The sequence below is a fragment of the Stegodyphus dumicola genome, chromosome 10 (genome assembly GCF_044657685.1).
Source record: "Stegodyphus dumicola isolate Sdum_Otavi_A_Nest chromosome 10, ASM4465768v1".
In the NCBI taxonomy this organism is placed as follows: Eukaryota; Metazoa; Arthropoda; class Arachnida; order Araneae; family Eresidae; genus Stegodyphus; species Stegodyphus dumicola.
This window is the reverse complement of record NC_140777.1, coordinates 137,698,313-137,723,882: the sequence shown is the minus strand read 5'-3', so window position 1 is coordinate 137,723,882 and position 25,570 is coordinate 137,698,313. Positions and strand designations below refer to the sequence as shown.

General features: G+C 32.7%; 1 protein-coding gene across 1 annotated transcript in view; it reads right to left on the bottom strand.

The window, feature by feature from the left end:
- Nucleotides 1-25,570, bottom strand: part of Ubr3 (Ubr3 ubiquitin ligase) — a 187,675-nt gene that overhangs the window by 67,443 nt on the left and 94,662 nt on the right. Inside the window, exons 24-26 of the mRNA XM_085825584.1 lie at nucleotides 23,120-23,256; nucleotides 21,124-21,234; nucleotides 9,529-9,735 (exon numbers count right to left, since the gene is read on the bottom strand). Of these exons, the coding sequence (XP_085681710.1) occupies nucleotides 9,529-9,735; nucleotides 21,124-21,234; nucleotides 23,120-23,256 (455 nt within the window). The remainder of the gene's footprint in view (nucleotides 1-9,528; nucleotides 9,736-21,123; nucleotides 21,235-23,119; nucleotides 23,257-25,570) is intronic.

The following is a 25,570-nucleotide window of genomic DNA, read 5'->3' as shown; positions in this document are numbered from 1 at the left end:
CTAGAAAAATTTTCATGCATAGTTTTCTGTAGTCAGAAACTAAACACTAAATGGACCTTGTATTTTCAGGCATGGTTTTGTGTAGCAGAAAATGGGCCTAATATTTCCATGCATTGTTCTGTATAGCCAACAAATCACTTAATGGTCCTAGTCATCAGCATATAAAAACTATGCCTACATTTCAAATCTCACCTAGGTTCTAAATTACCCACTCTGCAGCCAGCATCTCATCACCAGAATACTGACAAGTCTGCTTCCCTCATATTATTTTATTTTTGTGTCAAACTTCTACTCAAGCTTTTAATCATGATTTCTTAATAAAAAAATCATTTAAATGAACTGTTCATTCTTATTTCCAACAACAATGACATATTTTAAGAGCATGAAATGAAAGTGCTTAAAAAATGCTTTTCTGTAACTTCCAATTTTCCCACTTATCATTGGTACATATAACAGTGAATATTATCTCATTAATTTTACACTTTTAAAAACAAATTCTGTCACTTTTGAAGAAAAGAAATGATTAGATTTATCATGCTTTGTATGAAAAATTAAAACAATAAGTATATATTCGACAGTCTTTTACATTATTACCAGGCTTACTATAATACCAAATATATAATTTTTTAGAAAACAAAACACTTCCTGTGAATTAAATTTTATAAATATCATTTACATCACTCAAACCCCTTCACAACATATATATAATAATTAAATAGGTTGAAACACAAAAACAAATCTGATTTTAAAATGTATCAAAATAATATTGCCTTTGAAATCTGAGAATATGATTTCTATCTTCAGCAAGAAGTTGTAATGAAAGAATGTGTACTCAACATATAGGAGACACTTCTATATATTAGAGTATACCAAAGATTTTTCTTTAATATATTCATATGGGGGAACTCAGATATGGCATTGAAAAGATAATAATAAATAAGATCATTTTAAAAATTTTCAGCCGATAGTACTATTTATATGTCTAAGTTATTTTTAATAAAACACACTGTAGCTTACATTTAAGTAACACTATATTTTGGGGCTGTCATGATCCTCTTATAGCTACCATTTATGATAACTACGTTCAAAACTGACTGACATTTGCTAGGATATAAACAGGGGTACTAAGCATCTCTAAGTTGACCATTAATACAGAAAACAAAAACTGTCAAAAACCATAGGTGAGCATCTTGCAGATGTTTCATCATTTATAAAGCAATTGTAACTCTGCTGTGCAAAAACTATTTTAATGTTCTAGGCTTGTCAAGTTCTCAATATTTTATCCTTGACGAAGGGAATCCCTTTCTCATTAACACAAATATTTCTTTCCTCCAGTTTACAAAACTAAAAATTATAAGTTGATCATATACACTAAAATTCAAAAAAAGAATGTGACTAATGCTACAAAATATTTTTTTGAATTTATACTAAATTTTCACAGTTGTAATGCAGCATAAAAAAGGTTGGATTTCTTCATAATTTTTAGAGTTAAAATAAAAAAAAGATTCATACAGAAGACTTAACCCTCCGCATATTGCTCAGTTTTGATACATTCTGGTCCTTAAATACAGGGCGGTTGTTCCCCCCATCTTCCTATATTACTATTCACATCTTTATAAACAATAGTATAATGCAGGAATTTTAATAGTTTTTTAATTTTTAAAAAACACAAAATACGGCTCACGCAATTTTAGCGTGCACGGAATAAAAAAATAAAAATATACAGGATCTTTTTTATTTTGATGCATGCTAACTAATTTGTACAGCTAATAATATTATATAATATCACTTGTTATTATACAAATTATTTTTAGTGGGGTAAACTCTGAAACATGGCTCTAATTCAACTTTGCATTCTTCACACCAAATGCGAGTCTCTTTACATATTTTTCCCCCATTGTTGTCTTTTTTGGAGCAACACACTGCTTTCTAGGTTCCTTTTTTTGGAATTTGGTGGTATGTGGCTTGCAAAATGCCTCTCTGCAAGGTGAATAAAATCCATAACTATCATCACGAGACTGTATTGACGAGCATATAGCAGAAGAGTATTTGTCAAATATTTCCTCAATCATAGCTAGCTTGAAATCAAGAAGAGATTTTTTCATGTTTGTTCTTTTTCTGTATATTATATACAAATTCCATATTGCTTAATCCAATACATGGAAGAATATTTTCTTATAATATTTACGAAGTTGTTTTTGGGTACAAGGGTAGTATGACATCTCCTAATCGCATCTGTCGACACCACCCATTGTAAAGTTATAATCATAAATCACTTTTGGCTTTTGTTTTTTTTATCATCCCTGAATAAACTGATACAGATAATGCTTCACAAAAAGAACTAAGCATATTTGCTATTTTCTTATCATTCCACAATGAGAGAAGCAACAGCATTGATGGTGTTCAGCTGTGAAGAAATAATAGTACTCCCTCAAAATGACATACACCAGCGGTTCTCAACCTTTTGACTAATGCATACCATCTAAACAAAAATTTAAAACCTTTAGTACCACCACTACAAAGTACTACTATCACCACCACTCTTGAATAAAGCTACGATCACATAAATTTACAAGTGTTAGAGAAAAAATTCAATCAGAATATTGGGGTTTTAATTTTTGAATTTAATAGTTAAAAATATTTTGCCTCTTTGCGTACCACCTATTTTTCTCTTGCGTACCACCGGTTGAGAAACCCTGATATAAACCTTAGTCCCATCTAGGTGCAAAATGAAACATGAATATTACAATATTCTCAGCCTACACTGAGAAAAAGCGGGATCCATATTGAAAATAAGAGAAATAAACTTTTGCATGTTATTTTCACGCAACCCTTATTATGAGACGGGTTTCACATCCCGTGGAAATTACGGGAGTCTTACACTTATTTATTTAGAGGGTTAATACTAAAAGCTCATTATTTATATTTATGAAAAAGCATAGCATATTACTATAATTATTCAAATGACTTTCAAATCCAACTAACACTGAAGGTTAACTTGAAAATTTCTTTACTTTATGTAACTCTATTAACATCTAGTTTAAACAATGAAAATACCATCTGGTATATATAAACCATCTGCCCAATTATTCTAAAAAAAATTATTTCAGTAATAGCAGCCTTACACATATAAATTACACATATATGCAAAAAAGTGCATACATAAGAGACATTTAATCTAAAGGTACAGAAATTATTTTCCCGTTTAAATGACTTCCCATCTCCTATGAACTGCTAATAAGAAATGCCATACTATTAATCAATACGAAATAAAAAATCTCTTTTAATATAAAGACGGCAATTGAAAACTAACCTCCGTTGTGATGTGGCACTAGTAGTAGGAGGCACCATGCAATAAGTGATTTATAAAGCAAACTGTAATCCAGGAAGCTTCCTGCTATCTTAATGAGAGTGTCGCACAGCTGCGCGTGTGCTGGTTATAGCATCATGAAATGTGCACTGCTATTGAAAATCCTGACAAATGCGAAGTCAGAGGAGTAATACGATTTCTTTGGGCAAAAAAACTATCAGTGGTAGACACTGATCGTGAATTATGTGCCATATATGGAACAAACATTATGAGTGAAGGTGTAATGCATCAGTGGATGAGATTTTTCAAAGAAAGAAGAATAACTCATGATGAATCAAGGAGTAGGTGGCCATTTGAAGTTAGTGATGATCTCATCAAACAAATTGATGACCTGTCAGATCCATCGATTCACAATCTTGGAACTTTCACAACAATTTCCTAACATTTCTCAGATTGTTTTGAGAAATCTAAAAATTAGAATTACCAAAAGTTCTGTGCTCAATGGGTACTGAAAATTCTCACGAAGATTCACAAACCATTCGAATGGAGCTGCCTTAGACATTTTTTATTGATAAGTGGAAAAGTTTCTGAACAGATTAATGACTTTTTGCCCAAAGAAATGACTGCTGACAAGACTTAGGTAGTGCATGTGAATGCTGAGACAAAACAGCAGTCAATGGCATAGGTCATACCAGTTCTACGACCTAGTTCAGGAAAGCCCGTCAAACTTTGTCATCAAGGAAGGTGATGCTCCCCGTGTTTTGGGATGCTAATGGAATATTGCTTGTTGAATTCATTCAACATGATTAGCAATCAATTCTGAAGTGTACTGTAACACATTGAGAAAACTGTAAAGAGCCATCCAGAACAAACACAGCGGCCTGCTGACATCTGGGGTTGTGTTCTTGCATCATAACACTCGCGCTCAAAGTGCTCAGTGAACACAAGATCTTTTATTCCTTTCAAATGGGACATGTTTCAACACCCCTCCACACACACAGCACTTGGCTTCTTCTGAATATAATCTTTTCTCTGCAATGAAGTATCTCAGCACACAGCACTTCGCTGACGATGAAGAACTTCAAACCGCAACAAGTTGGTAGAAGTCGCAGGTGGCTGAGTTTTATGCAAAAGGGAGTGGTAAGTTGGCAAAAAGGTATGATAAGTGCTTGAATGCCCACTGAGAAAAAAAAAGGGGGGAGACAGTTCTATATCTCCCGTTCTACTGAGCTGATTGACGAAATTCAAATTGCATTTTTCCTGTCTCGAAAGTGCGCCGTAGGATATATCTTAGATTTGTCTATATCTATATCTATATATATATATGCATACCATCATTCTAATATAGGTATTTCGCCACAAAATCTGGCCTTTTTCTAAAATTACATGCCAATTTGTTTCCATATTTTGATTCTACAACTCAAATTAGGCCTAAATATTAAATTTTGTAAAATATGGTGCAAAATTTACGGAGAAACTCAAAAATGTATCTTGGTGCATTTTTTTCATGTTATGCCAAGAATAATTTACTCAGCAAACTTCTTAATTTAAAGCAGCCTATTTTCCTTTCCTTTTTTTTCATTGCACATGAGCAGAAAAAAGGGTCATCATTCATACTTTCAAACAAATTTAACAAAGTGTGTATAGCATATTTGGTGTTATTATCGCTTGTAACAAACATGCCAAATTTCAAAATATGTCAATATATAAATTCACATATATCTTAGGAAATTTTGAATAAAAAACTCTAATTTTTTGAAGGTGTGCCTAAAAATACATCTACTTTAAGATGATGTAAAAAATTTCTTTTGAAAAATTTATAAAAAATATTTAAAAATACAAATTTTTAAAATAAATTGTAAAAAATGTGGGAATTATATTTGGATTAAGCCTATATTTCAAATTCTGGAAGAAAGAATGAAGCAAGTTTAATAAAAAAAAAGAGATATTAACAAATATACATCAAATGCAATTAACATTGAGGAGCTAACATTTTGAGAGCTAATTTTTTGAAAACTAATCGAGCAATTTTTACATAACTTGACAACTTGCCCTAATTTGAGTCATAGACTGGAAATATGGGAAAAATTTGCATGTCATTTCAGAAAAGTCTGATTTTGTGTAAACACACCTATATTAGAACAATGCTCTATATATAAATCTAAAACATATCCTAACTTGCGCTTTCAAGACATGAAAAACGCAAGTTGAATTTCGTCAATCAGCCCAGTAGAACGAGAGATATAGAACTGCCCCCCTTTTTTTGCACAGTGTACATTGTGACTATGTTGAAAAATAGAGAAGAGCTGTACCTTTCAGATGTAAATAAAAAATATGTTGAATCTGTGGGTTTTTTATTTATAGTGAAACGGAGGTTAGTTTCCCATTTGCCCTCATATATATTAATATATTTGTGTGTGTGTATGTATATATATTAGATAGCAATATTTCTTCTTTTAACACTATTTGAAATATGGTAAAGAACTAGGATAGTAAAGTAAATCCTGGAATCAATAAAAACAAGTAATAAAATGTTATGCATGCTTGATGACCAGAACAAAGCACTAGCATTTCCTATATTAGCTTCACGCAAATTAGCTTACCTTTCCCTTAAAAAAAGACTGGGGACAAATATCATTAATGTTATTAACAAAGAAAGAAGAAAACTTGTCTTGCAGATTAGAATAAATCTTTTCCAATTGGTGTCTATACCTTTCCAATGTCCATTGCAACTTATGGACCATGCCTTCAGCTTGATTAAGGGTGTTTCTTTCATAGAAATAACTGGGACCACAATTGCGAGAGTATTTCTGCAATGATCAGCATTTAAGCAAGTAAACCCCTACAGAAAGGTTTAGGAACTAGGGGAAGAATTCTTGAGAGTCTTGGAGAAACATGCGTGGAAAAAATTGTCAAGTAATATTAGAGATACAAAATAACACAAAAATGTTTCAAAGACCTATATGGGTGCTTTAACTAGTTCAGGCAAATTTTAGCTGATGGAAATGCATGCTGATAATTTTCTACAATACATAAAAAATAATAAAAAAAAATATCTCACATGACTTTTCCACACACATCCACAGAAAAAAATATCAAAAATAACATACATGCTCTACTCAAGATTATAAATGGTAATTTAAAAAGATTCCTAATTTGCTGACAAAGATCAATGGAATTAGTTAATTGTAATAAGAAATAAATTACATAAGGCAAAGTCGTAATCAGCAATTAGTAAAATGAATTGGGCATATCAGTACGAAATTTTAGTGAACTTCTGAATGTCACCAGGCATTTCAGATTCAAATAATTTTTCTATTACCAGTTTGAAAGAAAAATACATATGAATATTGATTAATTAGAAGGATGAAAACATTAATTTTTATTTTCATGTAAGTATGTACGAAGTATTTTTGTACATGGAAATACTGCTCTGTAAAAGCATGCATTCAAAGTAATGCAATTTCTAACCACAGAGAAGCATAACTGTGGTTTAAGTAAATATTATAAATGTAAACTTTGTTAGAAGAATGTTATTCAATTTATTTTTATAAATCTTTTTAAATAAATAACTGATGATGATGATATTATTAGAATTCATTTGTGTTTCAGTTATCACCTGCACTAATTCAAGTTAAAACACTAGAAATGATCATTGGAAAACCAACCAAAATATCAATGAAATTTAGAGGGTGGAGATTTTATATTAACCATACAAGCTCAATTATTCTGAAACTTGATAGCAATATCATGAATCTGTCAGAGCATGACATGCTTCATAAAACTGCATTTTTTATATCAACAAGAAAATGAGACAGTTTGTTTTTGATTGTTGTTGACTGGGAAATTGTATGACAAAAAAAAAAATAGTCTCATCTATTACTATGAAAGCAGATATGCAACCAAATAACATTTTGTGTCATTTGTGAGACATTCAGAGTATACAAATTAAAAATTTAAAAACATACATTAAAGGCATTATCAAAAATGCAAAAAACTAAACACAATTTTACACAAGGTAACCAAAAAAGTTCTTGTCGTTTCTGATATGACATTGGAAGAGTGAATCCAAACATAAAAATAGTCACCAGACCTGGCAATGAAGTGGTTAGGATGGGAGTCCGGACACTGACCAAGAGTATAAAAGCGTGTTGCATCGGTACTTCAAACATAACTCACACAGCGACTGACTGAAATGGACGTATCAAAGGCACTTGCTCAGAGCTGTTTTCTGTATGATTTTAAAGTGGGCCTGTCAGCAGCAGAATCAAGCTGCTGAATTTCCCAGGCCTTTAGGGATGATGCCATTAACGAATGAACCGCCAGGCAATAGTTCCAGAAGTTCAGGCCATGGGGTATCTCTCTTAGTGATGCACCATGCAGCGGTCGGCCACAAGTGCTGGATGATGAGGCCCTGAGAGCACTCATAGAGAGTGACAGTAACCAAACATGGTGAACTTACTGCATACTTCCAGGTATCTAATGAAAGGATTAGACTCCATTTGCACCTCATAGGAAAGGCATACAAGCTGAGAAAGTGGGTATCCCACTCACTGTCCGATGCAAACAGCAACAGCATGTCGCTGCCTGTTTGTCATTGCTTACTTGGCATTGCAATACATCCAGATTTGATCAAGTACTCACCAGCAATGACAAGTGGATCCAGTAAGACACACCCAGGTGTTCCATACATTGGTTAGGACCCTGTGCCTCACACTGCAAAACCTTCTCCCCATCCACGCAAGATCATGGTCTGTATCTGGCGGACTAGTCACTTAGTAGTGGCCTATGAGCTCCTGACAGTGGGCCTAACCATTACAGCAGGCCTGTACTCGCAGCAGTTGGAACATGCGCATCAGGCACTGATGCATAGAGAGCCAGCAATGGTCAATCATAAGGGTGCACTCCTCCTCCATGACAATATGAGGCCGCATGTGGCGCAGGAGGCCAGGGACACCATCCAGCGACTGGGCTGAGAGACACTACACCATCCATCATACTCCCGAGACCTCTACCCAACAGACTTATTATCTTTTCCCTTCCCTGGACAACCATCTTTGTGGGAAATCCTTCAACAACTGACCAAAGACTTCTTTGCACCCAAGACTCTTGAGTTTTACTGCAATGGCATCGCACAGCTAGCCACTCATTGACAAAAGGCGCTGGATGCTGATGGTGATTACTTTGAGGATTAGAGGTGATTATTATTTGTTTTGTGACTTTTTCTTTCTGATTGCCCAAAACAGCAAAAACATTTTTGGTTACCTTGTAATTATTTTGTTCCATATTTCACAGAATCATCTAAATGCTATGCCTTGATCTGCATGTTAAAATGAATTCTGACTATTTTTGACTCCACAGCCAATAACCTAATTTTACAATAAGAAGACTAAGAAACATCAGAGATAATAAACTATGTTGAAAGAAATCTCAAACAATATATTTTCATTTAAAAAAAGGGGCAGATGCAACAAACTGAAAAATACATTTTATAAGTACTTTTTGCAAAAACAACTCATTTTATTAAAGTATGGAATTAAAGTTCTCCGTTAGATTTAATAAGAAAACATGAAGAGATGTGTGCTATTTTTTAGCAAAATAAGAAAATTATCTGACAGAGTTAGATTACTAGCTGACTAAGATACATAATGTGCTTTACTACACACAAATAAAAAGTTTAAAGGAATATTAAGCAGAAAAAAATGCAAAATTATTAAAACTGATAATAAAACACCCTCATTAAACTGAGAATAAATGATGATGTTCTGACTAAGATACATAATGTGCTTTACTACACATGAATAAAAAGTTCAAAGGAATATTAAGCAGAAAAAATGCAAAATTATTAAATCTGATAATAAAATACCCTCATTAAACTGAGAATAAATGATAATGCTGCTATGAGTATATTAAGCTTCATTTTCAAGAAATAACTAAAATAATTGCATTGGAAATTTAATCTAATACTAATTCATATAACCTAAATATAATACTTTGCTATGGAAATTGCAGATTATTTTAATATGCAAGATTTTGTAAATGATAATATATGGGAACAAAATATCCATTTTAGGAACCAAAATGAAACAAATAAAAAGGTCCTTCAACAAGACAGTAATTTTAATATAATCTATTAACAGGAAAATATAAAAAATTAAAAAGAATTTTTTAAAAACTAAAGAAACTAAACACACAGAAGTGTCAGAATGAAGGCTTACCTCTGATAGATGAGATGGCACCAGTTTACTCAGATCTGATGCAAGATTACTAAGTGTCCTCCCAGGGCAATTAACAAGTGCTGCTGTTCTTCCAAAATTGGGAATTATAGGTATAACAGAATTCGCCAGTTGACGGCATAAGGGGCAAGAATATTCCCCTCGATCAACAGCTAAATTTTGCAAGCGTGATGATAACTGGCTTTGATTCTAGCAAGAAAAAAAAATATAAGATTACCAACTGGGATAACACTTTGAGTACAATATTTGGTAGTAAATATACTTACTATACACACATTATTTTGCAAGTGAAAATCAAGTAACAATAAAGCCTGTCGAAAATGGAAAAGAATATCATAAAAAAAAAACTTGGATTATAAAATTTAAATAATGACAATCTAAATGCAAACTAGGCACTTTCTTTTTTGACATATCTCCTTCTGAAAAGTCACAAAAATTAGTAATGAGGCAATGCACCATATCGCAAAAAAGTACTTATGAGGCAAGCTGCAGTGTTGCCAAAAGGTATTTTTGAGGCAATCCACAGAGTTGCCAAAAAGTATGTGACAACCCAAATATGCACATAGCACACATGAGGTTGATTATATATATATATATATATATATGATTTACACTTTTGACATTCAAAAGTTATTTTTCTTCATGCATTAACTTTTAAAAGACTAGAAAGTCTGGAAAAGTTTCATTTAAAAAGACAGGTAATCCGAATGCACTTTCACCCCCTTTTAGCTGCCATTCTAAAGGGAAACTACACATGAATAAAAAGTTCAAAGGAATATTAAGCAGAAAAAATGCAAAATTATTACTGTTTTGAAACCTTTCCTTTACGAGTCGCCTTTGTTAATTTTCAGATAAGAGACTAGGGAATACAAAGGAATTTTTCTCTTTTCTGCTGTCTCTTTTCCCTAAACTAGGGGAACACATACAATGCTGAAATTTCATAGCTTAAGCAATTGTCGAATGGTGGAGTAATTTTCCTCTGTGTTATAATGAAAATATGCCTTAGCTGCAAATACTTCCTAGGTATGCCTAAAATCAGTATATAGTCTAATCAGTTTTTGTTTCTTTTCAAACTGAATTTAGAACTACATGTATTGATTAACAATTTTAATTTATACTCGAAAATGATGTTTAACCATCCGTTTCTTGCATAAATCGGTAATTTGCATTAATTTTGTTACAAATATCGTATAACAGCTTATATTTATATTAACCAAATCCCCTTGTATTTTTGTGATATTGGCTTCGTTTACTTTTTTCATTAATATTCTTATACTTTTTTTTTTACCCATCCTGCCCCCATTGTATAGTAAGTATTTAATCTTTCAACTGCATTACTGTTCATTGTTTTTTCTGCATTTTTGTGATAAAAGCTTTTTTCTTCTTTAGAGTATACTTTTTAAAATATTCTCCTTTAGTATACAAAATATTTTATTGATTATATTTTCATTGTTTTGTATCGCATTTTGCACGTTTCAGGCAGCAATATTAAATACAAAAATTAGAATAAAAAGGGGAAATATACAGAAAAAATACATTTTTGATGACACTGAAAAACTGGTGAAATTAACTAAATAAAATTTAAAGTGGATTTATTAACTAGTTTTTTTTATTTATACAGTACAAAGTCTGCAATTCAGACGTCCATTATCCGGAACAATCTATAATGCAGACCTCAAAGCCACAAAAATGTTTTTTGGTATGCTTTACACATGCACGTTTAATGTTTACACATGCGCGATTAGCACACAAAACGAAGCAACTTAAACAACTTACATTGAAAGAAATGTTTCAATAAAGTAAACAAATAAATATTAAGCTTTTTTTTTTTTTTTTTTTTTTTTTTTTGTAAATTTTGATACCCTTTAGATCATAATTGCTCTTTATTTCATAAATTACGGTTTCATATTTTTAATTGTATAATTTCTGCATGTCATCTTATACCAGATTTAAATTGATGATCTATAATGTGGAAAAAACCCTAATCTGGAATTGCCGAAGTCTCAACAAGTCTGGATTACGGACTTTGTACTGTATAAACCCACCAGGAGTCGAGCGGTAAAATCAATGAACACTGAGAGCTAGCTTCGGTTCACATTTTGGTGAACTAGCTGACTGCATGTGGTGTCATGTGTAACATGAATACCAACCAATTTCCCTTAAAAAATCCTTCATGAAGCCCCTTCTCCCTTGGGCAGACAGCCAGCCCTCTATGCCTTGGTCATAATCCAAATATTCTGACTTTCATTGACATAAACTATTAAGACTGGAACTTTCATAAACAGATAAGTATCCTGTTAAAATATAGATGCTGTTACGTAAGTCACTTCTACAGGAATTCAGCTCGTATTTTCATTATGCACAGAAATGTGAGGAATACTTAGATTACAAATGTTCTTAAAATAGTATTTCTTTTTATTACTTCACCACCTCACCACAGTGACGACAATTTCATTCTAAATTTAGGGGGGAAAACAAACTTATGCTGAAAAGTAATTCAGTTTCCCAGTAAAATATGAAATAAAATAAATTTGGTAACATAGATAAAATTAGATAGTATGATTATGCAAAAATATGCTAGTGCTGCTTGCCTATATGAGCAAATAACATCGTTAACAAATATATTATTATTTATTTGTTACATGCTCCATCATTAGGCACGAGACAGAAAGGGAGGGATGCTTTGTGGAGGATATTTTAAGGGCAACTGGCTCATATCCATGTTACACATGGGAAAAACCATGAAAACACCCATGCAGCCAGCCCATTTTCCGGGACTCAAGTCCTGGACTGAACTACCCGTGTTCAGTGGCTTTTATACCTCTGCCACTGGTGAGCCTTTGTTAAGGACGTTCTGGGTGAAACTGGCTCATATGTTATTGATATTCATTTTGATTATCGCCTAGGAAATGAAGAGTAAATGCTAATTTAATGAGAGATTTTTTTAAAAGTTAAATCCAAGTAAATGCTGTAAAACTAAAGAAAGTAAAGTGTAGAAAATGCATTAAATTTAATTAATAAAACACAAATATTAAAAATAAAACAAAAATAGATAGCAAATATATAAGAGTAATTATTGCTGATGTCATAGAAAGATCCTGACTTTACATGGGGAATTAATCTCTTTCCATAAAATCATCAATAATTGGAATATCATCACATTTCATCTCTTTGAAAAAAACTTCTATGCTCAATGCGAAAAAATTATAAATTAATATAATATTTGAATTTAAATCTGTGATTTTCAAATATATATATATGTACAATAAAAGATATGTAAGATATAAAATAGGTAAATCAAAATTATAATTTAAACTAACAGTAACCCTTTATTTCTTCCTCTCCATTTTTAAAATCGTAATAACTTCTCTGGATTGCATCATTTCCAAATCCTTCCATTTAGCATGGCCTGCACAGTGCTGATGATGCAACAATTGGGAACTGAAACTTTTAACTCAAATCAAAACCTTTCTCTTTGTGTGCTTCCATTTTGCATAACTACACACTTTAGCCTGAACTTCTGCACTGCTTGGATATAATTCCGTTGTGCTTGCTTGCTATCGTCATAGTACCAAAAATATAAATATTCTGTGAACAGGCACGACTAGGGTGTTAAGTGATTGCAACCATAAATGTCAAGTGGAAATAAAAATGGAATTAAAACTGCCTCAACTGCCAAGTTTCTTAGATATTACCAAGTCAACATATTAGCATACTATGCAATCACAATGCTTCATCTTCAATATGAATCTGTGATCTACCATATCTAGCTATTACACATCAACACTGCTCAGTCTTTTCCTTGCTATTATTTTATACATCCACAGATATCATACATACATGGTACTTACACATACATACATGTGTATGCATTTATCCACATGTACATATAACATGCATTTATCTATTTGCATATACATACAGAATTAGCATACATACCTCATTTGCATATGTATATACCAATATGCATACAAATATCAGTATAACCATACCGATATATATACTATAGGTTTAGCACTCAATAACAGTCCTATATAAAACTATTGTTAATTCTCATTAGGAGCTTATACCTGTGTATGTAAATTTTTAATTGTTTGCAATAAGAGAACAAACTTCATTTTGGCTAATTAACACTCAGTAAAGTACTTATCTTTTAATGTTATTTAATTAATTTAATCAAATGCTCGGAAGAGACTGTGCAATTCAATAATCTGTAATAAATGTGCAAGTGCCTGTAATAGGTATACAATATTCAAATGCCTACTTAGTAATAGTCTAAGGTTAAGCTGTATGCTTGACAATATTCATTAAGAGTTAGTGATTGCATGTGTACTCTAATTAAGTGTTTGTTATAAGTACTTTTCATTTTGGCTAATTAGCTTCAGTACTGGTCCTACGATATGCTCATATAATGTTTGTATGATATGCTGTTTGTTTTTAATTGAAATCAAGTGTTCATAATGATGCACTCAATTTAGGCACTAGTGAGTCTGTTATTTGCACTGTCTACTCTGTAAATGAATTGTAATCTATGGAATTCAGTTCTCTCATGCTGCACGTGCAGACACATCTGAAGGAGTGCAGAGATAAATCCAGGCTAAAAACGGCAGACTTCGAGGGCATTTCTAACTAGAACATTCTTAATATTGCCTCTCAACAAAGGATTCTCTTAACACATCAGGAAGGTCAAATTAGTTTACTGGAGAATCAGCTCAGAACACTTCTACTAAGTAAAGCTCAAGACGGTTAGAACGGAAGCGAGATTGAGGCTCAACGACCCAGTCCTGAGGAAGCAGATTTAGAACAAAAGGGAGGTGACTTCATCCCAGTGTCCCATAAAAAGAGAAAAAAGTCAATATGGTCTATTGCAAAAAAGTGCTCTTCAGAACACGTTCTGCTAGTTAAGAGGAAGAATGCCAATAGCACACCCAGCTAGCTTCTAAGTTGAAACTGCAAAAACAGGGGATAAAAATTATCCAGATATGCCCTACAAGATCAAAAGAACTGATCTTCCATTGCAAAGAGGAAGAGCACATTGAAATACTTAAAAGAGCCACCAAAGTATCTGAATCGCTAGCTAATTACCTAGAAGTATGTAAGCCTCGTCCCACTGCGACGTTCTAGCATTGCATCTGGTTTACCTCCGGAGACAACAGCAGAGTTACTGCAGAGTTTAGAAACTTTCTAACTGACCAGACAAAGGAAGTGATCTTTCCGAAAAGCTCACGACCTCAAGTGGATGAGAATTGTGATTGGCTTATTAACATTGCAGCAGAACAAGATGACAATACCTTAAAGCATAAGAGAGTCTTCTTAAGCTTCCACTCGTGCCCTTTCAGGGAATACTTTAGGATGATTCGCTATTACAATTGTCACGAATTTGGACATTTGAGCAGGAATTGCCAGACAACTTCCGCTTGTTCAAAGTGCATTAAAGGGCACCGTTCAAAGGAAAGCAAATTACAGTAACAGAGCTGCATAAACTGCAAGCATTCAAACAACTCTGAGGGAACAGATTATGAAACAGATCACCAGGCTAGCTCACCAAAATGTCCCTCGTACCAGAGGGAGCTGTTGCGAGTGAGTTAAGTGCAACACATGTGATAACACATCAGCTGAGAGAATTGTGATTCCTAAATACAACCTTTGAACATTTACAGTATCAAGTCAAGCTCCAAGCATCTGCAGATGACTTTCTGCTAGTGGTGACAGGAAGAACAGACATAGAGAGCAGAGATCAAAATACAATTAATTACTTCATGGAGTGGGCCAAAGAGCATAAACTGGAAATATCTCAGATGAAGACCAAACTACTTTTCATAGGGCGTAAGGGTATCCCACAAAGAAACCCCACAGTCAAGCTCAATTTAATTCTATTAAACTGTGTTTCATCTTTAAAGTATTTAGGTTTCACACTCACTAACAATCTTTCATATGTGCCTCAACTCCAGGAGTTGAAGCAAAGTTGTGCACGATTAACAAACTCCATGCTCCGTACAACGATGGGGGAGTACACTGGGGTACACCACTCCAAATTCTGAAAGCATGGTACAAAATTATTACTGAGAGGATTATCATGTATAGAGTCGCAGTATGGGGCAAAAAGGTCACTACAAGTATGATAAAGGCACTTCTAAACATGCAGAAAATGCAGCTTCTGTTGATCTGCAAGGGATATGAAACTACGCCAACCATGGCATTCTAGGTTCTTGCAGGACTCCTGCCACTAGACCTAATTACAGAAAGAGAGTCATTCATTTCGAGAGTGCACTGCCTTGAAGAGGATGGTACACTTTGGCAAAAAAACCTACTTTGCTAGGGATTATGAAAAACACAGGGAGTTATTAGATCACTCTGCAGACATAGATCTGAATGCTAACATCTTTCTTAATTACTTGGCTCCACGAAGGGTGGCACTCTCACTGTACACAGATGGATCCAAGACCACAATAGATTCAGGAAGTGCCTTCTGTGCTATAGAGGATGGAGTGATCTTGTATAAGTGGAGAAGACGACTGAACGAATCCAACTCAGTGTATCACGCTGAATTAGCGGCACTAAAGGCAACCTTAGTACATGTGAGAAATAATTCAGACAGGAAAACGGCCATTCTTAGTGTGCCTCCAGCTTGGAGGCTATAAGAGGACATAAAAGTCAGTGTCCACAATTACAGAAAATTCGCCGTCTGCTACTTCAGCAGCCACAAGCAGTCCGTCTCAGTCTTCGTTGGCTGCTGGCACACGTTGGGATCCAAGGCAATCATGAAGCAGACAGGGCAGTGAAGTTGGAAGCAAATGATGTGGCTCTGCTTGAACATCCAGTGAAATTTTCAATCTTCCAACTTAAAAAGAGTCACACACCAACAGGTCATTGCACAGTGGCAGCAGATGTGGGAACAGCAATAATGGGCAGGCGAACATATGAATTTTTTCCAAAAGTGGGGGAAGCACTCTAAGTCAATACTGTGAATTAACTCACTTCTTCACAGGCCATGGCCCTTTTGAATCTTGTCTACATCACTTCCACCTAAGTGAAACAGATATCTGTGGCTGTGGAGAAGTGGGCGACCCGGATCACCATCTCTTCCCTTGTCCCAACACTGCTCATTTTCATCAAAAGAAACCAAGTGAACGATTTTGGTTCCAATAGGCAGAAAATTTAATTAAGAACAACACAGCCAGAGTAAAGCTGAGAAAACTTATTATGTATTGCGCAACAAAAACTCAGCTGTAAGTGGGCACAACAGGGCAACCTAGCACTTGGCATCTTGCTCTATCAGACATTAACCAAGTAGCTAGGCACACTGTTTTTCACAGAACATCATAAGTCTCTATGATTTGTAAGACTGTGTAAAGACATTCTGCAAAGCAGAAGCACAACAATGAGCCTCATTACACAAAGTATTATTAGTAGTTTAACAATCTCCTCCAGCAGCACCTGCATACATGTTGTTTCTTTTTTTATGTGTGTGTGTGTTCAATTGTAATTGCACTTATATACACCCTGCTTCTATGTAATAACCCTCGTTTCATTTTGCTGCTCATTGTTACAATGGAATTCAGTTTACATTTCAACTGTATTATAATTACTACCTTGTTCAATTCTATTACCATAATTCCTTCATTCAATAGAGTAAGTAATATTAATAGCACCTTCAATGCATTGTTCAATAGTGTTTTGTGAAGTTAGCCTGAAATTGGTATATTATATGATAAGTATTCTAAATGTTAAGTTATATATCTATAATGCAATCTCATGTATCTTAGATTGTAAAGTGTTAGAAATGCAGGTTAGAAACTGGTTTGAAAAAAATCATTTACAACAGTCACAGCAATAATGGATCACAGCTGCATTCACATTTGTTGCCACACGTACCATTGGTGGGTCACCTTGTAAGGCTATTATTTGAAACTAACCAGATATTTATAATTTCAGCCTTCACTTTAAAGTCTCCTTTCTGTTTCTTCACCAGAATGCAAATCAGTTAGATAGTATTTAAGATGAAATTTTTAGATTGTAAGTCATCATTGACGTCATTTGAATTTGTAATGACAATTAGTTTTGAGCCAGGTTAGATTTAAATTCAATTCCGTAGACTTTGACTACTATTGTACATTTTAAATTAGAATCTGACTGCTACTTAAGTTGCATCACCACAAGCTGCGGCTGGCTTTAAGAGAAAGAAAGTGCATTTATGATCAAGTTCATGTTTAAATAAAAAGGTTTATTTTAAACCTTTGCTAGACTCTGTAGTTACTTTAGGTCATAAGGATAATTTGCTTTACGTTAGTTAGGGATTTGGAGTACTTAACTTTTACTAGATCAAGTAAACCCTATAAGTGATGCCCAAACAAATTATGAATCATGTCACAAGACAAAGGCAGTATTTAGTCTGCACCTACTTCCAAAGATCGCAGGCTCCACCGCCACCGAAAGAAGACTCTGGAAAGAATGATGCATAGATGTTCCGGAAAGAACGATGCATCATTTCTTGTCATAGAAATGATGCAAGCCTCAATGAAACCCACAGCTATTTTTGATGGCAGAAGTTCATTATGATTTTTCTTAAACAACTGGATTCTCACTTTTTGCTTTAATATGGTTGCAGAAATAGAGAAGGTCACCACAGTAAACACTGCATTGCGAAGACAGGCACTAAGCACATCTGAGCCCTGAACACCCGCAGTGCACATTTAAATTTTATATGGCAGTTTGAAGTTCTCAGCCAGCTGAGATTTATATTTAATTGTATAGTCTTTGACTACTATTCTATGTTTTAAATTGGAATTCGACTGTCACTTTAATTGCTTCACCATCAGTCGTGGCACCCGGTGACTATCACCTGTTCCTACATTTGAAGAAGGATCTGGACAGTCTTCAACACTCTGACAATGAGGGCAAAACAACCATGTTGCAGCGAGTCTCAAATGAAGCCTTCTAAGAAAAGGGGATTCAAAAACTGGTTGTACAATATGATGAGTGCCTTAACATTGGTGGAAATTATGTAGAGAAATAAACTGGGGTATAAGCTTTCATATAAAACTAAAATTTTATGAAAATTCTTGTTTCTTTTCCATTTCCAAATAGTGCTTACTTTAAAAACATGCCTCATATATGAATATGTGTAGCAATGTTCTGGAAAGCACAAAGTATTGTTCAAAAGTATATAAAATTGATGTAGACAATAACCTAGACATAATAACCTGCAATTATATTTTTTCAAACTTCAATTATAAATTAAAAATATAGTTAATTTTGAGATTTGTAATGATCTAATACAAATGTTATATATACATATACTTCAAGAGAAATATGACTAAGTGCACTGATCAGAACCCAAAATTTACATGAAGATGATGCATATAAAGGAATTTCTAACATATGCACATACATTAGCATATACATGAACAATTATATTTAATAATAATGTGGCCCGCTTATGGAATTTACCCTTATGTGTGTCAGTAGTCAGCATGTTAAACACAACTACTGACTGCTGTAATTACTTCTGAGAAGTGTGCATATCTTTTATAGAAAGAGAAAAATAACACACACACACACCCCACCAAAAAAAATAGGCAGCATTAGATGCTTTGTTGCTGCATTAGATGCAGCATTAGACAGAAGGATATATAAATAAATATTTCTCACCAGAATCATTAATAAGATCATAATTCAGTGGGGATGTAGTAAACAGAAAGTACTACTTTTCTGCTAAATACTACACACAAATATATAATTTCAAAATTTTATATTTCAATTTATTAATGAAAATATTTCATTAAGTAAAATTTTATATTGGAACATGCTATAAAGAAAATATCTTATCCATTTAGAATTTAACTTGGCTTAGTTTGAATTTTAAAATAAATTCTGCAAGATATGTCTGCTCATAAATTTCAGTTTCAGTTATAGTGTACTAGTCTAAACTGGCAGGAAAAAAAAAATCCATAACTTCATATTCATATGATAAGATGAACAGTTTCCTAACTGAAAAATGAACAATTTTAGCAATAATAATTTCTTGTTTATAGTATTTGCCCCATATGCTTTTCAGCAGCAAAAATTTAAAGCAAAATTAAAATTACCTACAGTACCTTAAGGAAACTGCATTATCTATATAACTTATGATCATCATCTGTAAAACACGAAGTATCTAAAACATGATCATCACTTTGCAAGCTCTGAGAGTTTTTCAAAAAAAGACTAAAACACGAAGTATCTAAAACATGATCATCACTTTGCAAGCTCTGAGAGTTTTTCAAAAAAAGACCAGATATAGGAATTCACTTCATATCTCAACTTTGTCTTTGTGTCACTTCATATGTCAACTTTGTCAACTTTGTCAATGTGCAACAGAAATTTGAATTACTAATGCATTTCTGCATTGATGTGGATCATGCAGTACTTCCCTTACAGTTTCAAATCTAGATCTGGTGTAATTTGAAATTTTAACAGGACAATAGAACTGGTTATTATTACATATAATGCTTTGTAATGGTTCTAGGCAGATAATGCACCAGTATTGATATAGCCCATGCAACGTGATAATGAAATCAAACAGCTACTTTTATATTCTCAGCAACCAGACTTTAATACAAATTAAGGTTAATAAATTTTAGCAGTTCTTGCAAGTCAGTTCAGAGTTAATAACCAACACTTTCATCACATGAAAATAAACCAAGATCTTAACAAGGAACAGAATAAAATACCCTACCTTTTAAACATAATATTGATTTTTCAAATCTATGTGAAATTATAGCTATTCTAAATGTTCATGAAAGGCACTTAAAACAGCTTTAATTAGTTTATTAGCCCTTATGAATTAAATTATTCCCATTTTGCAAATTTGCTAATATATAAAAATATCAAAATCCTTTCAAATACAGTATCATACTCAGATTCACCCTATCTCATCAACAAACTAATTTTAATCATGCAAATCTTTCTCACGATCTATGCCTTTTGATTTATAGCCCAATAAATTAAACTAAACATATGACACACAAATTAGAGTTTTGGCATGATATTTACTTTTGCAATGTTTTACTACATGATTCAATACTCATGGAATTCAATGCATCATCAATTTCTCAATTATTTTTCTATTAATATATACATAAATGGCTATGAAATACTATTAAAAACATATAATATGAATAATACAGATAATTTTTTTAAATATCAAGACTTGAGAAATGGGAATATATTTCGTTACTCTAAATTTGCATATTGCTAGGTACATAATACATCCAAACATAAAATTCATTAAAAAATTATTTATACCATAATGCAAGTCCAAAACATTTTAAAACTCATACATATGTAATAGCTCTTATATGAAAGTACAAATGACAGTTAAAAAGAATATTGCCTGTCTTTCAGGCACTTCAAATATATTGTGGCACACATATTTCAGTCCCCTCCCCGCTCCTTTTTTTGAGAAAGGTAAATCTTGGTAAATTATTGTGTAACATACAGTTTTAATAAATTTCTCATTAAAATAAATTTCAAAGTTATATAAATGTATAACATCATATTTACATAAATTTAACAATGACACAAAAATTATTGTACCTTAAGAGACTGTATATAAGATTTATGGCAGTCAATGTGTAAATAATGACCACATGATTGAACATGGACTCCACCTTCCCATCCAATATTTAATGCCAATGGCCAGTTTTGCTGCAATAAAAATAAATAAATAAAAGTCAATACAAGATAAAATGAGATTTAGAATTAGATAAAATGAGATTTAGAATACATGTTTTTTATTCATTAACACATTCATTATCAATATCAAAAAGGGCATAATCTCTCACAGACCAATAGGTATATTTTTGCAAAAAGTTTTCAAAGATACAAAACTTTTAATATTAAAAATTAGTTCCATAGGGGGGAATGCTTAAGGTTGCACATAAAAATGTCAAAACATATGATATAAATAAATAGATATTGAAAATTGATGATAAAATTTAAAATATACACAAATAATCTGTAATGAGAATTTTAAAAAAATAGAAAAAGCGATTTATTTGTAAATATTGCATATTATAATTTCAAAATATAAAGCTAAACATATCTTTAACTAAATTTATAATACATAACAAATAATTAATAATTTATCAATGATGTACTTTATTATGAATGTCGGTCAAGAAATATTAGTCTGTATTTAACTCAGTTATAAACAATCAACTGCTGGTAACTAAGCAGCTGAATTACTTCTCAATACTTTACTAAAACGTCCTTTTATTTATATTTCCAGAAAATGCTCTCATGCACAAATATGACTTAAAAAACTCCAAAGATTTGATTCAAATGTGAATTGAGGAAAACCACTGCTTCATTACAATTTTGTTCAATTAATGTAGTGTATGCCAACATCACCTTAAAACACTTCTATAAAACACAATAGACACCTCTTCAACTGACATAAACCAAACCATAATAAAAAAACAAAAAGACTTAAATTATTGTTTTGAGAAATAAAATAACTTATTAAGACTACCACAATGATACGTGAAACCATCTAAATTGGCCAAAATAAACTTAATTCATCCTATACTTCCTTTATTAAACAAACTTCAATTAAATAAGCTTGCAATTTTTCTATAGATGTTTTTGACTTTATATCCAAGACTATAAACTGGCTCACAACATAAAAATAAAAAACTAAATAGACAGCAGATTAACCCAATGAAGAAAAATCTGATGTGGACACCACACAATTTCCTTATACGGGCTATTAAATTATACACATTTTCGGCTGCACTTCAATTAAACTTATTTCCTCAAGTTATTCTAACTTAATTAACCGATACTTCGACATCAAAAACTGCCATTTTTGTCATATGGGAGTCAAACTTCTTGCATTTTTATTTTATTATAATAAGTATAAAATGTAGGAACTAGGAAACAGCATTAAAAGACAGATTTCATTACTTGTCCAAAATAAATTTTTTTTTTAAATTTGAAATTTCCAAAACATGAATAATTTTGTCATTTGAAACACTTCTATAATTGGATGCATATGCCTATGACCAATGATTGCAAAAACAAAGGCCAGGTAAGGAATTTTAAGCCAGTTAAAGAAGGTGAATATATATATATATATACTTTTGGTATTGCCAATTGCAATAAAAAAGGGAGGTGCACAGATAGATGTTACAGCAGGCCCATATAAAAAGTTTCAACATTCTATGGCTAATCATTTTTAAGTTATGCAAGATACATAATTACATACAGAAAAAAAAATCCATTTTGAATCCATTTTATAATCTGATTTGGAAAAAAGTTCTTTATTCTGTCCATATGCACAGACATCGATAAATACTTATGTATTCAGAAAATATTTATAGCCCTATAATTTTCTTCTTCAAACACATGGTAAAATCAAACTTTTTAGTCCTTATTATTAACTTATTTCAAGAAAAGGAATCAAAAACACATAATGTATTTTCTATTGTTTAAGTAACATGCATTAACATGCATTTATATTAATTTTGCAGCTATTCATAAACTTTTTTTTAGATAAAACATTTGGAAGAAAAGATACCCGGTAGCTTACATTATCAAAATGTCTTGCAAGCAGATCAATTTTGTTTTCAACTATTGCAGCCAGAGTTTTCCCCTTCTGAAGATCCAATCTTTCATCATCTCCACAGGGTAGCTTACGAACAGGGTTCTGGTGGTAATGTCCAATCACTATTTATCAAACCCAAAAACAAGGGGGGAAATTTTAACACATACATAAAAAAATAAAAATGACTTAAAAATTAATTTATTAAATATAATTAATTAGCATAAAGTATTTTCATCACATATAAATCACATATACTTCAACATAATATATTCAGCTTAAATAAATCACCAAAAATATTCATTTTATGATATAATAACAATGTTCTACAAATTTTTTAATTTTTTTCTATTACGAAGATGAAATAAACTTTTCTGTATTAAATTCCATATCCTAAATACAAATATGCACTTTATTTTCTAACAGGAGCTCTTGCTCAGAAGTTACAGGAAAATTCATGTCACATTTTAAAAACCATAAGCAATGCTTAGTTGATATTTTGAAAGGAAATACACTTTCTTTTACTAAATTTCATCTTCTGAACATGACCATGCAATTTATTTTCTAAAAATGGCTCTGTTTTAGAGCTGCAGCAAAATTCCTGTCATATTTTAAAACTAATAAAGAATGTTTTGCTTGTATCTTGAAGACTTGACATAACTGAAATAAGGAAATAAAATTAAGTTTTTCTTTCTAAATTTTATCTCCTGAACACAAATATGCAACTTATTTTTTGGCACTGCCCCCTTTTTTAGAAGTAACTATAAAATTAATGTCATATTTTAAATCCTTAAGGAATGTTTTGCTTGCATTTAGAGGATTCACATTAACTTCTTTCATACCATGAAAACTGGAATTTTCAGCTACACTGTTAAAACTGCATTACCTATAATACTATAAAACTGTATACATATAACACTATTAAAATCAGTAACATAACTAGACTGCAGTGTCCATGCCTTTATTTCCATGCTTCACTTTAGATACGTAATGCTACAATGTAAGATGTTCAACAGTACTCCCTTACATAATCAGATTGTGATAACACAAACCTTCTCTTCTGACAGACTGAAATGAGAGCCATTTGAAAATGCCATTGTTATGACCATCATATCCAAATTAGCAAAGACATTTATATAACAAAATACAAGGTAACCAATAAAAATTCTTGCTATTTTTGACATTCAATTCGCTGAAGAGTAAAGAAATTACTTGTGAACCAGGGGAAAAAAAAGAGAGAGAGAGAGAGTTAATTTAACCACATTTGCACTAATACAAGCATGTTATGCACATACAGTATTCAGAGCTCATCCACTATCAAAGAGAAACTGAAGTATTAAGGCAACTTGTTTGTGGTTGTTTGTTTCAGGTGCCCTGTCTGCAGCCACATCAAATCATTGAACATGTCAAGCATTTGGAGAGAATACCATGAAGAAATACACCACCAGACACCAATTTGAGAGGTTCAAGTCAAGTCTTTATGATGAACCTTGTAATGAATGATATCCACAGCAGCTACAGAGGAGGACACAAGGGAAATGTGTGGTGAACTTGCCTAAAGCTTCCAAGTTTCCAAAAAATAATCAGACTTCACTTGTATCCCATAAGAGAAGTGCACAAATTGAGCAAGTATGTATCCCATACACTGTCAGCAGCTAAGAAGGAATTATTAGTGACAGCCTATTTGTCTTTGCCATCACAGCCCCACAACACACACATATTCGGTTATGTGCTCACGCAGAATAAAAAGGGGGCTCCAGTATTATCCTCCCAAACGTACCAGAAATTGCTTGAGATTTGACAGGATCACAACAAAACACCATGTGACCTTGTGCCTTACACCTCCAGACTATCTCTGCATCCATGCAAGATCATACTCTGTGTCTAGTGGATTAAATGCTAAGTAGTGCATTATATGCTACTACCACCTGGCCATACCGTCACTGAAGACCTGTACTTGCAGCAGTGACAATAGGTGCAACATGCACTGCAACAGAAGGAACCAGTCTGGTTTATTGCAAAGGTGTGCTGTCCATAACAATATGGCATAACACATGGCAAAGATGACCAGAGATTCTAACCAGCAGTTTGATTGGGAGATGCTGTGCTTTCTTAACCGAGTGCCCACAAATTATCACTGGACAACCTCCTTCATGTGAAATACATTAAAAAATGAGGCAGACGTGTTACACATAATCACTAACTTCTTTGCAGCCAAAATGCCCAAGTTTTATTGCAGAGCATTACACAGCTGCAGGAATGTTGGCAAATGTAAGATATGCTGATGACAATTACTTTGAATACCACTATGTGCTTTATGTCTGCCTGTTTTTGATGATACTGAACAGCAAGAAATTTTTTGTTTCCCTTGTATGTACAAAAACAGTGTAATTTAAAGAGTTGAATAATCCTACACTATATTAAATCATTTTTATGAAC